This window comes from Podarcis cretensis (genome assembly GCF_951804945.1).
Source record: "Podarcis cretensis genome assembly, chromosome: 6".
NCBI classification, from domain to species: domain Eukaryota; kingdom Metazoa; phylum Chordata; class Lepidosauria; order Squamata; family Lacertidae; genus Podarcis; species Podarcis cretensis.
Window position 1 is genome coordinate 72,078,955 of NC_137175.1, and position 18,844 is coordinate 72,097,798.

General features: G+C 44.2%; 1 protein-coding gene across 2 annotated transcripts in view; it reads right to left on the reverse strand.

Annotated features, from left to right (window-relative positions):
- COL24A1 (collagen type XXIV alpha 1 chain) overlaps window positions 1-18,844 on the reverse strand; it is a 170,230-nt gene that overhangs the window by 30,139 nt on the left and 121,247 nt on the right. The window contains exons 24-32 of one of the 2 annotated variants that reach the window (XM_079981023.1): window positions 18,736-18,783; window positions 17,873-17,926; window positions 16,929-16,982; window positions 14,404-14,457; window positions 13,645-13,752; window positions 5,010-5,063; window positions 4,697-4,804; window positions 4,153-4,206; window positions 3,278-3,331 (exon numbers count right to left, since the gene is read on the reverse strand). In XM_079981023.1, coding sequence (XP_079837149.1) covers window positions 3,278-3,331; window positions 4,153-4,206; window positions 4,697-4,804; window positions 5,010-5,063; window positions 13,645-13,752; window positions 14,404-14,457; window positions 16,929-16,982; window positions 17,873-17,926; window positions 18,736-18,783 — 588 coding nt within the window. Of the gene's footprint in view, window positions 1-3,277; window positions 3,332-4,152; window positions 4,207-4,696; window positions 4,805-5,009; window positions 5,064-13,644; window positions 13,753-14,403; window positions 14,458-16,928; window positions 16,983-17,872; window positions 17,927-18,735; window positions 18,790-18,844 lie in introns of both variants that reach the window. The other variant, XM_079981022.1, reaches the window with a different exon arrangement.

Sequence of the window (18,844 nt, forward strand, 5' to 3'; positions counted from 1 at the left end):
GAAACCAAAGTGCAGCTTCTGATTGGCTGCAGGAAGCTCCTGCAGCCAATCAGAAGCCACAGAAGCCGAATCGGACATTCAGCTTCCAAAAAGCGTTTGAAAACTGGAAAGCTCACTTCCGGGTTTCGAACGTGATTTGTTCAGGAGCCAAGGCGTTTGAGATCTAAGATACAACTGTACTTGCTGCTTCACAGCAAATCTATTGGCTGACCAGTAGTAAGTTCAGTTTCCAAACAGACAGCCCCCCAGAAATAAGTACCACTCCCAGGTAGATGAGTATGAGATTGTGTGTCCATTCTTAGTATTGTATAAATTGTTTTTCCATTCTTTCTCTTTCCATAAACAGATATAAACCAAAATGTACAAATTACTACTGTTACAAACAGACATGCAATCTAATTATATAGGCACAGCAAAGTAAAACAGCTAATATCTGAAGCACAATTTAATAATAAAATCAGTTGCCATTACGCAAGCTACATTGCATAGAACAGTAATTTATTAAAATTAAAAGTTTAAGCATATTTTGTAAGGGCACAATCACCAAACACAAACGTGTAAAATTAGATATTTTCAGCATCAGTTGGATGCTATCCTGTGAGTGTACAAAAAAGAAGTAGAATTGCACGCAGAAAACCATCTATTTGAGCCACAGCTCCATGTGCTCTCCAAATGGAACACCTGGGAGTTTCAGAATTAAGACTTTCCCACCAACTGCAGTGTAGAGAGACAGATCTGAAAGTACAACCCTTTGGACCTAATAAGCTGCCCACTTATTGAAAGATGTACCGTATTTTTCGCACTATAGGGCGCACCTAGTTTTCAGAGGGGGAAATCAAGGGAAAAAAATTGATTCCCCGCCCAGCTCTGGGAGCAGCAGACAGGCTGCACACAGCCTGTGCACTTCTCCCAGACCTCCCTGCTATTGCGGGAGGTGGGGGAATTCCCACAGGAGGTGGGGGAAAGCCCACAGGAGGAAGAAGGGACTGACTCGGCCAGTCAGTCCCTTCTCCTGTCAGTCCCTTCTCCCTCCTTGGGAAAAGCCCCCAAGAGCGGCACGGTCTTTAAAGGCTGCGCGGCTCCTGCGGGCTTTTTCAGGAGGTGGGGTAATTCCCCCATCTCCCGCAAAAGCCCACAGGAGCTGCGCACCCTTTAAAGAGCGCACGGCTCCTGCGGGCTTTTCCACCGAGCTTATGGGGCTGGTGGTGGGGGGAAGCGCTGCTTTCCCCCACCGCCAGCCTCAAAGACCAGACTCTCCTGGCTTCAGCGAAAGCAACGCGAAGCCTCCAGAGCGCAGGCTTCGGAGGCTTCGCGTTGCTGTCGCTGAAGCCAGGGAGCCTGCATTCACTCCATAGGACACACACACATTTCTCCTTCATTTTTGGAGGGGGAAAAGTGCATCCTATAGAGTGAAAAATACGGTATTTTACATTTTATTTGCAAGTGTCATCAGTATCCACCAAAATTAATGGAAAAGCTGTTGAATACTGGAGAGCTGTATGTGTTGTGCATACTGGAAATCGCACGCCTGCAAGCAACCTCTGGCTGTTACCGCGCCTGCTTCCCCCTTTTTCTGCCAGGGGACAAGGAAGGAGAAGACAAGCTGCAGTTGCTACAAACCATGGGGGAAATCCCCTATTTTGTGTAAAGCCCTGCCCCCTTTCACAGTGAACAAAGAGATAGTCATGTATACCCTAAGGACAAATTAGAACAGTGGAAGTGCCTAGCAAGTACAAGAAGCGTAGAATCTTATATGATGAACTCTTAAGAATGTCTGCACTGCTGGGAGCCAAAGGTATTGTTATAAGAATTTTAAGGTCTCAAATACAGAATATTCATAAATGCACACATATCTAAATATATGAATCATGTGTCTAAAATAGTATGGGAGAGCAATCCTGAAGCCATTTTAACTATCCCAATGGCCTCAAATATTCCTTTGCAGTAAAGGAGGCAAATGGGGAAAGCCTTCCCATTGCCTTTTTACTTGCAAATCCTGTCTTAAGGGCATATTTGTGTATGAATAGGGTGAGCCTGTGACGTGGATTCAGGAACTAAAGTATTATCCATCACAAAAGAATGGCCAGACTGCCCAGGTAATGCAATCGGTGACCATTATCAGCTATCCTGGCAGACAGGATTTCTGCTGTAGACCACCTCCTTCTGTGATGTATGTATGGTGGTTTGAGGGGTGGTCTTGGGCTACAGGATGGGCAATTTCAAAAGTCTATGTAAGGGCTTGCACACCATTGTTCAGCGTTTTCCTCCCTCCTGTGTGTAGTGAGCGGGGACCGTGTTGCAACATTTCCTTTAATAAAGATCAGGCTTACTAGTCGCTTGGCTTCTCAATATACTCTGCTTGGCCTCTGTTTTCTCCTACCGATAGGGAAGCCACTTAAGGACTCCAGAATACCCCATAAGGGAAAGGGAGCAGTTTTTCTTTTAAGAGTTTGATGTGACAGGAAGAATCAAACCTCACACAGCATATGCTACATCAGGGATGAAATATACTCAAGAGTCGAGAGTGGATTTCATGCTCTTTATTCAGCTCATAGTGGTGAGGAGGAATGGAAGTTCCCCCAGAATGTCTGCTTTATATACATTATTTACACAATGGGCCCCACGTGATTGGCTAATTCCGGGATTCTCCTGTAGGCCAATCAGGTTGTGGATTCACTTCCACCTGGAGCTGGATTGGGTGGCTCCTGTGGACCAATCAGACTGCTGCATTCTGGGTCCTATTGTTCTTGGACCAGTCAGACTGCTGCATTTTGGATCCTATTCAACTCAGTACATAACAAGGGACAACACGGATTAGAAAAATCAGCACATGCCCTGCTCCCAGCACAATGTCATCAGTCACGCAAAATGGCTGAGCATCAGTGCATCTGTGCTATAAACCGAACCTGAGGATTTATGCTTTGGCATAAATGTGTGCAACCCAACCAAGGTCATTTCATTAATAATATTCAGAGGTTTCTCCTCACACAATATTATTCCCTCAGAGCTTTAAAATAAGAATGTGTAAGAATCAGGGATAGCCCAGTCGGTAGAGCATGAGACACTTAATCTCAGGGCTGTGGGTTCAAGCTCCATGTTGGGCAAAAGATTTCTGCATTGCAGAAGGTTGGACAAGACTACTATCATGGTGCTTTCCAACTCTACAATTCTAAGTGGATGGAGGGATATGTGTAAAATATATGCTTATTTTGTGAGCCTCTGAGACTTCTAGCCAACCACCTCTGTCAACTACAGTATTTGCTACCACTCTTCATACCTTCTCTCCTTTGGCTCCTGGTGGGCCAGGAGCGCCTGGCTGACCCTGGTGACCCTAGGAAAAGAAACAAACATAAACGCCATGCCATGTGTGCAACCTGTTTGCATTGTTATGTATTCAATATGCAGTCAAAGGTGACATGTCGGGCAAACAGCGTAGTTGGACAATTGAAGACAATAGATCACAACATTTGGGAACAGAAACCTGTTTTCAACAGGCCCAGATTCAGTTTTAGTTACCACATGTGTTTTCTGGTCTTGTTGGGATTGATGGAGGATGCCCTTTGATCCGTGACGGAAGAAAGGTATATATATGTAAAAAAAAAAAAAAACCCACAACAAGAAGTAAATAAAATCTAACTTGTGTTTGGCAGTTTGCCTTTTTGATAATTTTCTTGAAAAATGAAAGTTTCCCAACAATAAATAAATAAAACGGAGCTATCAAATGTGTGTGTATCAGTTTGATTATTTAAAATATAACTTTCTTGAAAAATGGAAATTTGATGGTTAATTCAAATAACTTGTTTATTTTTTAAAAAGAGAGAATGGCCATCTAGAAGCAGACAAGGGACAAATGGGCAGAGCAATCCACACACATGCCTTGATACCAGGCTGCGTGTGCGAATTATGTGGCGGTGTAGTTCTGTCTGGCTCTCCTGGCTAAGCTGGCCTCCTGCCAATGGTAACCAACCTCCCCTTTCTGACTAATGAATGGGTGGGCAAGTGGCCCCCACCAGCGGGAGACAGCAAAACTCCCAAATGGGGGGGGGGAGGGTGTATAAGATTTTTTTGCACAAGTCAATGGGCCATAACAAATGTAGCGCAATGTACAAAGATGGTACACAGTCAACAAACTCAACAGAAAGTACAGCCTACCCCATAACCTGGAATTCCTGGCTCTCCTGCAGATCCCATTGACCCTAAATGTCCCTGTATGTATAAACAGGAGTAAACACAATTTAATTACTAATTACATAAGCTCTCAATCAACCTTCTGATCAGAAAAACACAAAGGGCATAACCCTCACCCAAGTTAAGCAGACATAAATCCCGTTGATTTCAAATTGTGAGAGTCAAACAGATACTGTCAACATAACATATGTTCATAGTGGCTGGCTCATGCCAAATAGGTACAGCACAATGTTGTTGTTGTTTAAAAAATGCAAATGCATTAAAAAAAAAACCTATACCCCAATGAACTAAAAATATAGGCAAACAAGTTCTATAAGAGTTTAGATAAACAAATGAACAGAGAGTCAGTGTGGCATCGTGGAGCAGGAAGATCAAGGTTGAAATTCCCACTCAGCCATTAAACCAACTGGGGGTTCTTCAGCCAGTCACATTCCCCCCCCCCTCTCTCTGTCTAACCTATTTTACAGGGTTGTTGTGAAGGTAATAGGGAGAACAACTGTATACCAACCATTGGGCCTCTAGTTCCTCTTGAACCCTTTGGACCAATTTCTCCAGGCTGCCCGCGGTCACCTGTGGCGCCAATCTCTCCTGGGGGGCCATGCTGTCCCTTTGCCCCCTTTTGGGGAGGTTAAGAGTCAAAGATAAGACAATACAAGATGTTATTCCAAATGCAAACTGCACTGGAGAGCCAGACAAGAGTCCCAAAATCCTGTTAACATTCTGTTTCAAAACTGTTTGTTTACGACCTGTCCATTATTAATAAATAAATGCTAGGCCCTCAATTAATACAAATACATGACAGAAGAACAAAGATGAATTACCTTTTTTCCTGGGCGGCCCCTTTGACCTAGATTTCCTGGAGCTCCTTCGGGCCCCTGAAATATTTGTTATGAAGGAAGAGAGCTTTGAGAGCATGTTTAAACTTTGGTGTGAACTGCATAATCTTAGCAAGGTCTTATAACAAGGGTTATGGGAAACTCTTATTAAACATTAGTACGACTGTTCTATTTTGGAGAAGAGTGATATAATGCTGGTGATTTTTATCAAGCCAGTGAAAATGCCACAAAAATCTAACATGTCTGAACAGAAAACAACAGCTGGAGACTAAAATAAATTTTGTGCTCAAGCCAAACACTTCATTTAGTAGGGATCTATATTCAACCAGGGAAGGACTAAAGAATGTCAGATTCAGGCCAGAGAAGTATCTCCAGTGAGAGTACATGTATTTGCATTACTACGGTTCCTGACTAGGCCAGTTACTCACTAAGGTAGGGATCAAGCCCACTGGGGCAGACACATGTCCAGGCTTCAAGTTTTCCTCTTAAGCAACACAGGACATGTTCAATCATCCCTACATGTACTTGATCGGGAAAACTTTTGGGATACAACAAGATATTCTGGATTTGCATTGGCACGGTGCAAATCAAAGGCTTAGGAACCACCACAACTGAAGCAATATGTAGTCCACTAATACTAAATATATTATGTAGCCACCGTCCCCATATTCCCAGTGTTTTGAAAGAGCGCAGAGGTCAACAAGTGTCCTCTCATTGAGCAAGTTAGTGCTCCCCTTTTATGTGGCAGTCAGGGATAGAAGCCCCAACTACCACTTGGCACAATGGAAAGAGAACTTTCCCCTCTGGTCCTGAAAACTCTCCGTCTCTTTGTTCCACCCAGCGCTTTCAAACACCTTCCATGGCACTAATGTGCACCTAATATGTAGGAGGAAATTAGGGTTGCCATATTTCAAAAAGTTGTTGAGGTTTTTTTTTTTTTTTTTTTGGAGAGGGGAGCAGGCCAAGTTGTTCAGCTTTTTTTGCAAAATCTCTGGGGGGGGGGGGTTCTCTTAGGAAGTTCTCTTAGGAAATTTGCCTAAAAAATCCCAGATATGCCCAGGAAATTCTGGACGTATGACAGCCCTAAAACAGTTCTAGCAAGATTGTTCTCTCTGTTGTGTATTGAGTCAAAGGATTTTATATCTGCATTATTATTGTCTGTATTTGCATTAGGGTAAAGTAACTGCCTTTTGGGTACAGCTACTATTGGTTCATTTAAGCTGCTGTATTTGGATCCTCTGTCTTATTGGTTGCCTCCAAAAGGCAGGACTGTGATTGCCTGATATTGTTCCCTCCAAAATGTATCCTTTCTAGTTAGTTCCCTGTCCCTATAAATGTAGCTCTCCCCTCCTCAGTCTTCAGTCTTGTTGCTTTAATAAAGAAGTGTTACTAGAGAACTGTCTCCAGCATATTATGTCAAGAGAGCTGAAATCACAAACCCCACGTCACAACAACTGGCGACGAAGGTGGGATCCGGAATGCTGAGGAGCGGTTAAACGCAGCCCTGCCTCAGAGTCCGGATTGTAGCTAAGAACAAAACTCACTGGCCAGCTGAGAAGACGACCCTGCCCACAGGACAATGGAGAGTCCAAGGGTATTGGAGCCCTTCCAGCCATCAGAGCCCCACACGTGGGAAGACTACGTCGAACGCTTTGAGTTCTTCGCAGTGGCTCAAGGGATCACCGATGCCAGCAAAAGAAGGGCCACATTCCTGAGCTACTGTGGGCCTGAGACCTTCAAGCTGGCCAAGGCATTGCTTGCCCCAGCGAAGCTAAGTGAGACATCTCTCAAAGATATTCTTGCCTGCCTAACAAGCCATTTAGCGCCTACTGAGACCAAGATGGCCCGGCGGATGGAGTTTCATAAGAGGCAGCAGCGTGCTGGGGAGTTTGTATCTGCATTTCTAGCTGAACTGCGGAAGCTCGCTCAGCACTGTGACTTCCAAGATCTGGAAGAGACTCTCCTGGATCGGTTTGTCGGTGGTCTGAGCAGCAAGAAAGCCAGAAGACGCATCGTGGCTAAAGAAGAGGTTACCCTTGCTTCAGCCTTGAAGGAGGCCACCACCACGGAGAATTATGAAAGAGAGGAGCTTGATGCCAGTTGCAGGGTCCCTAAGCCACAGATAGAAGTTGCGCATGCCATGGACGAGCTAGAGGCTACTCCGAGTCAGAGCCCAGTCCATGGGGTCGAGTCAGTGCGTCAGGCCTGCACAGTGCACAAAGATCACCGAGGCAGGTGCCCTGGTTGTGGCGGAAACCATGAGCGGAAGAGTTGTCGTTTCCGGGATGCTATGTGCTGGACGTGCGGAAAGACAGGTCACATCGCCAGGGTCTGTAGATCGGCGGCGTTGGGAGCGACAGGAGCACCTAGACTGGAGCATCGCAGATCGGCCACAGCAAACCATGTTCTAAAGGACTGCCAATACGTAACGGAGATCAACGGGAGGGTCGTGCAGTTTCCAGCGCAAGGCAAGGCACACGTCAAGGTGAAGATTGAGGGTCAGCTGTGCGACATGGAGGTGGACTCCGGATCTGGATTCACTATCGTGTCGGACCAGACCGCGAGGACATTCTTCCCCAGGGGTAAGTTGCCCCCTCTGGAGCCCTTCCCAGCAACTTTGCAGTCATACTCAGCGGGCCGCATCCATGTCATGGGAATGTGTGCCGTGAGAGTACAGTTCCGGGACAAACAGGCGGTACTCAAACTGGTGATTGCGAAGGGCAGTCGCCCCAGTCTCCTGGGCACTGACTGGTTCCCCGCCCTGGGACTGAGTATATCAGGGCTTAATTCAATCCAAACCTGCCCTGAGGTGAGCGAGGCATTATGCAAAGAATTTGCTGGTCTCTTTAATGGAAAACTGGATTGTTATAAAGGGCCCCCAGTTGACTTCGAATTGGACCCTGGGGTGGCCCCAGTCCGACTCAAACCAAGGCGAGTGCCATTTGCACTGCAACCCAAGATCGAAGCAGAGCTGGATAAATTTGTCAAGCAGGGAGTTCTCTCACCCGTGGACTCCGCTAAGTGGGAGACTCCAATCGTCACGCCCCTTAAAGCAAATGGGGAAGTCAGGATCTGTGCTGATTACAAATGTACTATCAATAAGGCACTCAGGGGAAATTCATACCCCATTCCAGTCGTATCACATCTGTTGGCTAAACTGGCTGGGGGCAAGGTGTTCGCCAAACTTGACCTGGCACAAGCTTACCAACAGCTGCCAGTAACCCCACAATCAGCGGAAGCACAGACTATTGTCACACATAAAGGGGCATTCAGAGTTAACAGATTACAATTTGGAGTTTATGTGGCCCCAGGGATTTTTCAAGGGCTCATGGAACGCCTGTTAAGAGGTCTGCCGGGGGTCTTGCCATTTTTTGATGACGTTTTGATTGCTGGAAAAGACCCACAGGAACTGGTTGCGCGTGTCCGTGCAGTGTTGCTCAAGTTCAAGGAGGTGGGATTGCAACTAAAAAAGGAAAAATGCAGTTTTGGGGTGCCAACTGTGGAATTCTTGGGGTTTAAAATTGATGCATCAGGCATCCACCCCACAGATGCTAAGGTTAAGGCCATCATCGAGGCACCACGACCACAGAACAAGACGGAGTTGCAGTCATTCCTGGGACTTATTAACTTTTATCATTCGTTCTTACCCCAGAAAGCTTCGGTAGCTGAACCATTACATAGACTGTTGCAGAAAAAGAATGTGTGGCGATGGGGGCAGGAGCAGCAGAAGGCTTTTGACTCTTTGCGAGGAATGCTGAGTAGCAAGAGCGTCCTTGCTCATTATGATGAATCGAAGCCGCTGGTCCTGGCATGTGATGCCTCTCAATACGGCCTGGGGGCGGTGCTGAGTCATAGGGAACCGGATGGGTCGGAAAAGCCCATCTCTTTCTATTCCCGTACGTTGTCGCCCACGGAGCGCAACTATGCTCAAATTGACAAAGAGGCGCTTGCAATTGTGGCAGGAATCAAAAAGTTCCATGATTATGTGTACGGTCGTCATTTCTCCATTGAAACGGACCACAAACCACTGTTGGGGTTGTTCAATCCGAACAAACAAACGCCACAAATTCTCTCCCCCAGAATGTTGCGTTGGTCTATATTCCTGAATGGGTTCCAGTACACCTTGACCCATGTGCCGGGGAAGCGGTTGTGCCACGCTGATGCGCTGAGTCGATTGCCCCTTCCTGGCGGGAGCAATGAGGATCCTGCTCCAGCGGAGCACATAATGATGCTGGAAACACTTCCGGGGGCTCCTGTAACGGCTACTGATATTGCTGAGAAAACGAGGAAAGATGCTGTTCTCTCCCGTGTGCTCACTTGGGTGGGGAGGGGGTGGCCAGGTGGTCCGCATGAAGACAAATTCAGGCCTTATGCGACAAGGCAGCACGAGTTATCCATGCATAAGGGTTGTCTCCTGTGGGGAGATAGGGTGATCATCCCAGCACCACTGAGAAACAGGGTTCTTGAGACACTTCACATGGGACACCCGGGAATGGTCAGGATGAAGTCGCTAGCCCGATGTTATGTGTGGTGGCCTGGAATGGACCAGAACATAGAAAAATGGGTACGAACATGCAAGGCATGCCAAGAGGTGCGGCCAGAAGTGGCCAGAGCACCAGTTCACTGGTGGGAGCAGTCCAGATCTCCCTGGAGCCGGCTGCACTTAGATTTTGCTGGGCCATTCCAGGGGAAGGTCTTTTTGGTTATCGTCGATGCATATTCCAAATGGTTAGAAGTGGCGATGGTCCCTAGCATGGCATCAGCTGCCGTAATCAAGGTGTTGAGGCAGCTGTTTGCAACCCACGGGTTACCTGAGACCATTGTATCAGATAATGGGGCAGCTTTTGTATCCCAAGAATTCAGGGCATTCTTGGCTGATAACTTCATAAGAGGGGTCACATCCGCGCCCTTTCACCCATCCTCCAATGGGCAGGCGGAGCGCATGGTAAGAACAGCCAAAGAATCCATTGCGCGCTTAATGGAGGGTAACTGGTCAGCTTGCATTGCGCGAATGTTATTTTTGCAGCATGCGACGCCGTGTACTGCGACGGGCAAGTCGCCAGCTGAGCTGCTCTTGGGTAGAAGATTGGTAACGGTGTTGGATTATGTCCACCCGGATAAAATGCCAAACCGTAATTCAAGAGCAAACCCCCAGGCTGAGACTGACACAACAAGGTATTTCGCCCCTGAAGATCTGGTCTGGGTGAGGAACTATTCACGAGGTTCGCGGTGGGTGGCTGGTGTGGTCACCCGGGCTAGTGGACCTGTGTCCTATTATGTGACCTTGGAAAATGGGCAAGTTTGGAAGAGACATATAGATCAGCTGAGGCGCCGGGCGCTCAGCAGGGAGGAGTCTGATAATTCATCCCTGGCTAACGACGCAGAGCTGCAAGACCAGAGTGAAAATGGCCCAGAGGTGCAATCACCAGGGGCTTCAGCAAATGAACCAGGGTCTGCTAGTCCTCAGGATGACGAGGTACAGGTAGGGGACCCTGAGATGTCTGGGACTCCTTCTGTTCCTGACGAAACCCCTATAGCAGCCCCCCTACCACTGGTGACACCCAATCCAGAACTGGCAACACCTGTTGTCAGGAGATCAAGTAGAAGTTGTAGGACCCCACAGTACCTGAGAGATTACGTCTGCTGTGCTCACTAGGGGGGGAGGGGTGTTGTGTATTCAGTCAAAGGATTTTATATCTGCATTATTATTGTCTGTATTTGCATTAGGGTAAAGTAACTGCCTTTTGGTTCCAGAGGGTACAGCTACTATTGGTTCATTTAAGCTGCTGTATTTGGATCCTCTGTCTTATTGGTTGCCTCCAAAAGGCAGGACTGTGATTGCCTGATATTGTTCCCTCCAAAATGTATCCTTTCTAGTTAGTTCCCTGTCCCTATAAATGTAGCTCTCCCCTCCTCAGTCTTCAGTCTTGTTGCTTTAATAAAGAAGTGTTACTAGAGAACTGTCTCCAGCATATTATGTCAAGAGAGCTGAAATCACAAACCCCACGTCACAACACTCTCATCCTGGAAATTATAGCTCAATTATCACTGACAAACTACAGCTTAAAACTGGAAGCCACAGTTCCTGGCCGAGGCGTGAACAGTATTGTGTACCTGTTCTCAACTGCATGGCAGGACTTGGTGGAGGAGCCATAGCTCAGCAGTAGAGTATCTGCTTTGCTTCTAAAATCCAAGGAAGTCACTGCTACACAGTGTTGATATTATTGAGCAAGAAAGACCACTGTGTCTGACTCAGTAGAAGACAGTTTCCTTTCCTGTGTTTCTAATAATTTTGTTGTTGTTTTGTCTCACTGATTTTCTTCGCATACATTAAGTGGATGTTTCATCACTCTGTTTAATTTCCCAGCCCCATCACCAATGTTTTTATGGCTACAAGAAACAGTAATTTAGGAATAGAGGAAAGCTGTTGATTGCCACACTACAAAAAAACAAATAGCACATCCAAAGTAAGAATATTTCAGCAGGCATTTTCATCAACAGCTGACTTCCGGATTAGACTCATTAACTGATAACACTTTGGATATGCTTGGTGACTAAGAAAAATAACTAGAGGACAACATGTTGCAGTTGACCAGATTTTGTTCGTCTCGTTCTTGGCTTTTCTAGCCAATGCATTATGCAAAGCAATAGCATTTCTGGTTTGTTCCAAACCGTGTGGTTATCTTGAAAGATCAGCAGCATTGAAGGCCAAGCTAGCCGAGATGCCAATCATGCAATTAGCAGCTCCTGAATAACATCTGTGACCTCACAGACCATGCCAGAGTCCCAATTAAGATTGCTGCTCCCTCCCTGTGCCCACTATTTACTTTTCGAAAGCCGCTCATGCAATAATTGCTAGCCGAATGAACAGCATGCATCTCGTTTTTATCAGCCAGGTTTCCTTCAGGAGGATGGACGGAACAGAAATTTAACAACAGCAACAATCTCATTTAGTTTGGTCCCTGGACAAAATGGCCCGTGCATATGTTCTAGAGCTTAGGGGAAATCTATATTATAAATGGCATCTTAAATGGATAGTGGCAAACAAGTGTTCTGATTATACCATGTTGTTGAAGTGTCCTGCAAAATTTGAGACAAAATAGGGGCTGCATGGAGCATCTTTGGAATACATTGTGCCTTCTTATGATATAAAAATATACAGTGAAATGGTATGTGACATGCTAAATCTATCTCATGGTCCAATCAAAAATACTGGCATTAATATCTGTTGGGATGTACTTAAAACGAAACTCTGAGTAACTAGGATAGGGTTGCTATATGAACTGGAAAATTCTGGTAATGTCCAGGGTAGCAATGGGTGGGGTCTCTAAACCTACTATTCACGTACGAAGTTACTATGTGATAACGTGTGAATAATAATAATGTGAAGGAAGTGGATATGATTTACTACATTTTACCTAGATATATGCAAAGAATGAATAGCAGAGCTGACACCAACATCAAACATTTGGTTTTAACAAACCTTGAAGATACATGCTACATAATAAAAAGAAGAGTTAAATCAGGGAGAAATACCACCAGAACATTTTACAGCAAAACAATAATCATACTGCAAGGAAGAGACGCTTATAATGTAAGCTACACGTCTTACTCAGAAGTGAACATGACTTAATTAAGTGAGACTTAATCCCAAGTAAATATGTATAGAATTGCAGTCTCAAATCTTCTGATTTTATGCATTGTCTCTTGAAGATCTACATCTCTGAAGCATATATTTTTTTAAAGAAGTCAACATGTGGAAAGCTCTGATTTTGAGCAGGATTTCCACACTTCATTTCATTCTAAGACAAACAACTCTATGCAATGAGTAATGTTCTGCTGGATTAAACCATTGGGATGAAAGTCTGTTTTGAGACCAGAGTCTTCCCATAGGATTAGGTGGGGCTTTGAACAAGCATTCAACAAGCAATGGAAACAGGAAGGAGAAATGAACACGCGCTTTCTGTTTTTATGCTTCTGTGTAATGTCTGAAGCGGGAGCACAGATGTGTAGAAACGAAAACTGGGAGGATAAGTGCCACTGCTTATTACATGAAGTCAATCTGAGACACAGTTAATTCTCCACAACCATCCACAGTGGTGGCCCCATTACTGCGCTTGCCAGCAGAAGTGATAATTAGTGCTAGCTGTGAGACAGAAACCTATCCAAATTGAGTTGGACTGGAATCAACAACTCCCCCCCCCCCCCATATGAGCCACTCAGCTGTTGCAACTTTGGCCACGGCTTCCAAGGCCTATATCGATAATTTCTGTACACTAAATGTGTAGTTCTGGTGGGGTAGTCATTGGAGAGGATCCCAACATTTCCCCCTAAAGCAGTGTTTCTGATGTGTAGGAAATCATATTTTCTAGGACTCAAACCACATTTTGTTCCTGGGAAAATGCAGTCGTCCCCCCGCAGTGTCATGGGAGGCACCTAGTGGGATCAAAGGCAATAAGCAATATAACTCCCCTCCCACCTGTTTCATGGGTTTTGTATTTAACTCTTTATATACCACTCGCACAAGAGACCACTCATATAGCGTGCTTATCTGCCAAGTTCCCTTGGAGTGAATAGGTCACATCGCTATTATTTGCACTATAATTCCAAGATTACTTACTGGAATGCCCCTTATGCCAGGTGCACCTGAAGGGCCTGGGATTCCTGGGATTCCGGTCTCTCCTTTTTCACCATCTTCTCCAGGAAGCCCTCGGTCTCCTACACTGCCCTAAAACAGTCACATGCATAAGCAAAGGTCAAGAGGGGATGGGATCTGTTTATCAAGTTCAACCACCTTGGAAGTGTTTACATGATTCTGACCAAACTAAGCCCCTTAAAGCAAAATATACATAGGAGGCTTAGTTTGGTCAGAAACGAGTATACACTTACAGAGCTAACACTAACCACACTACTTCTGGTACACGAGCCACCATAGCTGCTAGAGGGCCATGAAAATTTCTGCCCCAGGCTTTTTAGACTCGTCTACCCATGTACTATCTGAAACCAAAGGGTCGAATCAGTTGCCAGATGTGAATTATTTTTTTCAACTCTCCTACCCCTCTAAATCACCATCTTACTCCTTCCGTTTTGTTGCAATGTCTGCATGAAGCCTGCTTTACCAATCACAGGAAACCAGCTTGAAATACATTCCGCAATACAGTGAAGGAGTGGTGACAACAGCTCTTTCGGACAGGAATTGTGCAAAGATGCAAATTCTCTGTGCCTTTTGTCTCTGTGATTTCTTATTGCGGCATCAGTGTGACATTGCTGAACAACTTCTATGCACACAAATGCGGCAATGCTGTATTTTGTTATATATTTTGTTTAAAGAAACACGGTACAAAGACAACGCTGGGGCTGTTCAGTTGTTAAAATGTACCTTTGGTCCATCCTTCCCTTGGACACCATCTTCCCCCGGTGGTCCTGGTACACCCTATTTTTCAGAAGAAATAAATCCAAATGTTGTCACCTTCAAAAACTGTAGTGTACAAATACCTAAAATCGAGGTACATTAGCCCGGGGAACAACAGTAGAAGGAGCACCATGTGAGGGGTTAGAACAAACAACATATTAAGGGGGGTTGCCACTGTCTTCCAACAACACCCAGACCTGCCTGAAAAGGAGAGGGGATAAACAGGGACAAACTTCCTGAGCATATCTTGGCAGAGTGAGCTGTGAATGACAGTTCAATAGGGATTTCAGCTCCCTATACCTGAGATGTGTGTAGCTGGAGGAGTTGAGCAGGAGGGAAGGAGGGGGTTACAGGGGTCTGAACTTTTAAAGCAAGGCTTAGCACCCTCTGCAAAATGGGAAATTTCTATGGGCTTACATCATAATTTGAAATACGTCTGAACCGAAAGAGCTAATGTGTTTATTGGCAAGCAGCTTATTCCTTTCACTTATTCAAAACAACTTAACATTCTGGAAGAAATGGTTTTAGGTTGATGACAACAGACTGCTGGCTTTCGTATTTTCGAAAGCGCGATTGGTATTTGCCTCTTTTTCACAGAATGCCCTGGTGCAACCTGAGATTGTTAAGATATATATAAAATCGGGCCCATTAATCAGCAAAGCTATGCTTTCATTATCATTCTAAGATTGTAGTTGGGTTTTAATAATAATAATAATAATAATAATAATAATAATTTATTTATACCCCGCCCATCTGGGTGGGTTTCCTCAGCCACTCTGGGCGGCTTCCAACCGAATATTAAAAACAATATAGCATCAGACATTAAAAACTTCCCTAAACAGGGCCGCCTTAAGTTGTCTTTTAAAAGTAAAATAGTTGTTTATTCTATCATGTCTTCTACCAGAAATGTCTTTTTCTAGCCTGAAGATGAGTTCATTGTTTTTGCTTGGATTGAATAACAACATTATTTTAGTGTCTCCACTGATGACCATGTATTTTTGTTGCCTTTATGTTGAAGAGAAATCAGATTATAGAAGTCTAGAATGCAGCAAAACTGTCAAATGCCTACATAATTGAAAATGAGCTATAATAAACATACCATGCCACACCATGAGGCAGCGATCGCCACCGTATCTTGCCATTAGGTTTCCCTCCTCTTTGTCCTTTTTATACTCTATCTATGGGTCCCTTGCTGTGATGTCATGATTCCAAAAAGATTTTGTGCCCCACAAAATATTTACATTATTTTTAAAGCTATTTTTAATAACAAAATGTCTTTGTAACCCCATCAAAACCCATCCAAATGTGCACTTTTATACTTTGGCCACACTCATTTTTACTTGCAGCCCTTGAAGGGTTAACCAAAGGGGCCAAAGGGGTCCTTATGCCGAAAAAGGTTAGCCACTGCTGCCTTAGATTTATGTCTCTTCCTCTTACTCAATCTGATCCAACCCACAGTTTGCCACTGCATACAAATTATCAAACTATGGTTTGCGTTTGACCTCCAAATCATAACTGAAAGCCAATATTTTGACTGTGATTTCCAATTCTGGTTTGGAAGCAAGCACAAACAATAGTTTGCTGTAATTATGAACTATGGTTTGCCCTAAACAAGCAGATGTTAATGGAATTACAGTACACAAGGATAGGAGGGAGGGGAGGAAAAGAACATGCAAATCTAATTCATGTAACACTAAGTTTGACAAGTGAACCATTGTGTTCAGGTTTCTTGGACCAATATTAATATCTTTTTCAATGAGGAACAAGGCCCAACCATGCTCTTTGACTCACATTAGCCAAGGCTGAAAATAAAACCAACTCTGATATGAATTAAAATGCCTATTGCAGTTATTCCCAAAACTGTGTTCAAGGCTGCATTGGCATAAGTATGCTACAAGGAAAAAGAAATACGATTAATTAAGGTTTCTTGTGAACCTGTTTCTCTGCAGGATTTACTGCTCTAGCCTTCCTTGCTTCCAGTGCATCTCTACTGGGAACAAGTTATTCTTATATTACCAGGTGTGACTGGATCTTGCCATCCATTGCTATGGGCTTATCTTCTTCCAATAAAAAGGCACACCCAGATCACTGATGTAGAAACTGATGGGGGAAGGAGGTAAATCTTACTCAAAAATGCTCTAAAAAGTAATCCTATTCAGATGTAAGAATGAAGTGTGTTTCCATTTTTCATTCCGGAAAGAAACATGTCTCCGTTATGAGAAGTTTAGATAAGGCTGACCTAAAGCCTTCTTATACCTACTTTAGTCCTATTAACATAAGTTTATTGCCTTTTTCAAAAATAAGATACCTACACTAATCATAACTAGTCATATTTAAGCCTCTGCTTCTGATGATGCTGAGAATTTTCCAGGCATAGGAATCCAAGAGTCTCCTTCATCCCTTCTCTGGTTTCATAATTTGCATACCGCTTTGTATTTCTAAAATTCAGGGCTCTCTTTAGTTCCAAAATATGTTTCATATTTACCACTTACTCTTAAACCTTGTTCTCCTGATTCTCCAGCATTGCCAACAGGTCCAGCATCTCCCTATGACATACAACACAAATACATGAAGCCGATGGGCTACATAACAGGAGCAACAGAACAAAAGATTATATCTAACATGGCAGAAGTCTTGTAACAAAATAAACTCAAGCAACAACAACATTTTGTTTTGCATGCAAACAGTAAACATATATTGATGGGTTGGAGAACTAAACTGGAAAAAATCGGAGAACTGAACTTTGAAGTGTTTTAGTTTGTTGGTTCAAGAAGTGAAAATCAGGCAGCATTTTATTAAAATGGTAACAAATCAATTTTATCCTTCATCCTTACTTAGAGGTGTGTCTGTTTCCCACATTGCTGGGCTTCAGACATCAATTCGAAACATTTTAAATTTGCCCAGGCTTTCACAAATTAATAAGGGGTACATCAATAATGTACACCGATAATGTACATATTTCTTTTTAAATTAAACTATTACAAATGCTGTGTGTGTGTGTGTGTGTGTGTGTGTGTGTGTTTAGTGCTGGTTTATTGCATTTTGTTCGTATGTTTGATTTACCTTGCCCTGGGCTCTTACTGAGAAAAGGTGATAAATAAAGAAAAATTATTTTGCAGCAAGACAAGCAGATAGATTTGCAACAAGTACTTTAGAGTTTTGCAAGCATCTCTATTTGTTTGTCTTATTTATAACTCGCTCAATCAATTATATCAATAGAGAAATTGACAGCTTTTCTTCTTTCTTTGAACCACAGGGATTTGGGCTCCTGGCATGCATACCTAGCACACAGGCCCATTTTATTTTTAACAATAGCCATTCAGCTCAGCAAGAACATGCACCTGAGATCTAATCTAATGTGGCCTGAGAGGCAACTCCCCACCTCTTTCTCCCCATATCCCAGAAGGTCTCCCTGAAACAGCATGCCAACAATTACCTTTGTGCCTGGTTCTCCTTGTGGCCCTGGGTCCCCCTCTGGGCCAGGTGGTCCCTGAATTGAAAGCATAAGCAAGCTTATTCACTGTCCAGCACTAAATGCTTCCCAGCATAAAAGCAAGATGGAGCACACAAAGAAGATCATACAGCTAGAGGGGGAGGGATTAATAATTGGAGGTACACTTCTCCCAGCAGGTTTGTGCATTAACAGGGGGCTTCTACAATGTCCCACAAAAACCTATCTAAGGTTCTTGAATGCCATCTCTTCTACAGGTCTTGGAGCTTCTTACCTTGTCCTGGTCAACAATGGCCACTGATGATCCCCTACACCTGCTTTCCTTCCAGACATGTGTCCTGCTCACATCCCAACATCCTTCCCTACGTATTGCATCCTGCTTGTGTTGCATAGCTGAACATCTGATAACACACTTCCAACCTCTTTCCAAGCAAAACTATTTCCCTGTGTGATAGCCAATGGGCACACTTAATCGGCATCATCCTAATTCACACACCTGTCGCCTTGGAAAGCTCAGCTTTGCTGAAGGTGGCTATCCTAAAATTGTATGCATTTCCTCCCCTTTTTTCAATAAACTCATGCCAGACTCCGGGCAATTCTTTGTCCTTAGACCGTTGGGGCAAATTATGACCCAGCCTTTTTTCTTTCTTTTTTAACACATATACAGAACGCACACATTATGAAGTGTACAATAATGCTAGCCAGCTCCCCTCCCAGGACCAGAAGAGGGGCAGCGAGTGACTGGGCTGCCTGCAGCCAGCCACAACCATGTCTTTGTAAGGAGCAATATCTGCAGAGCGCAGTAACTCGAAGCGCAATAAAACAAGGTGTTACTGTGCAATACTCACTTCAAAGCCTGGTTCTCCTACAGGACCAGCATCACCTTGTTGTCCCCTCGGTCCCTAGTATTAAACAAAAGTTTATGTATGCATGCCATTCAGTTATCTTTTGTAGAAA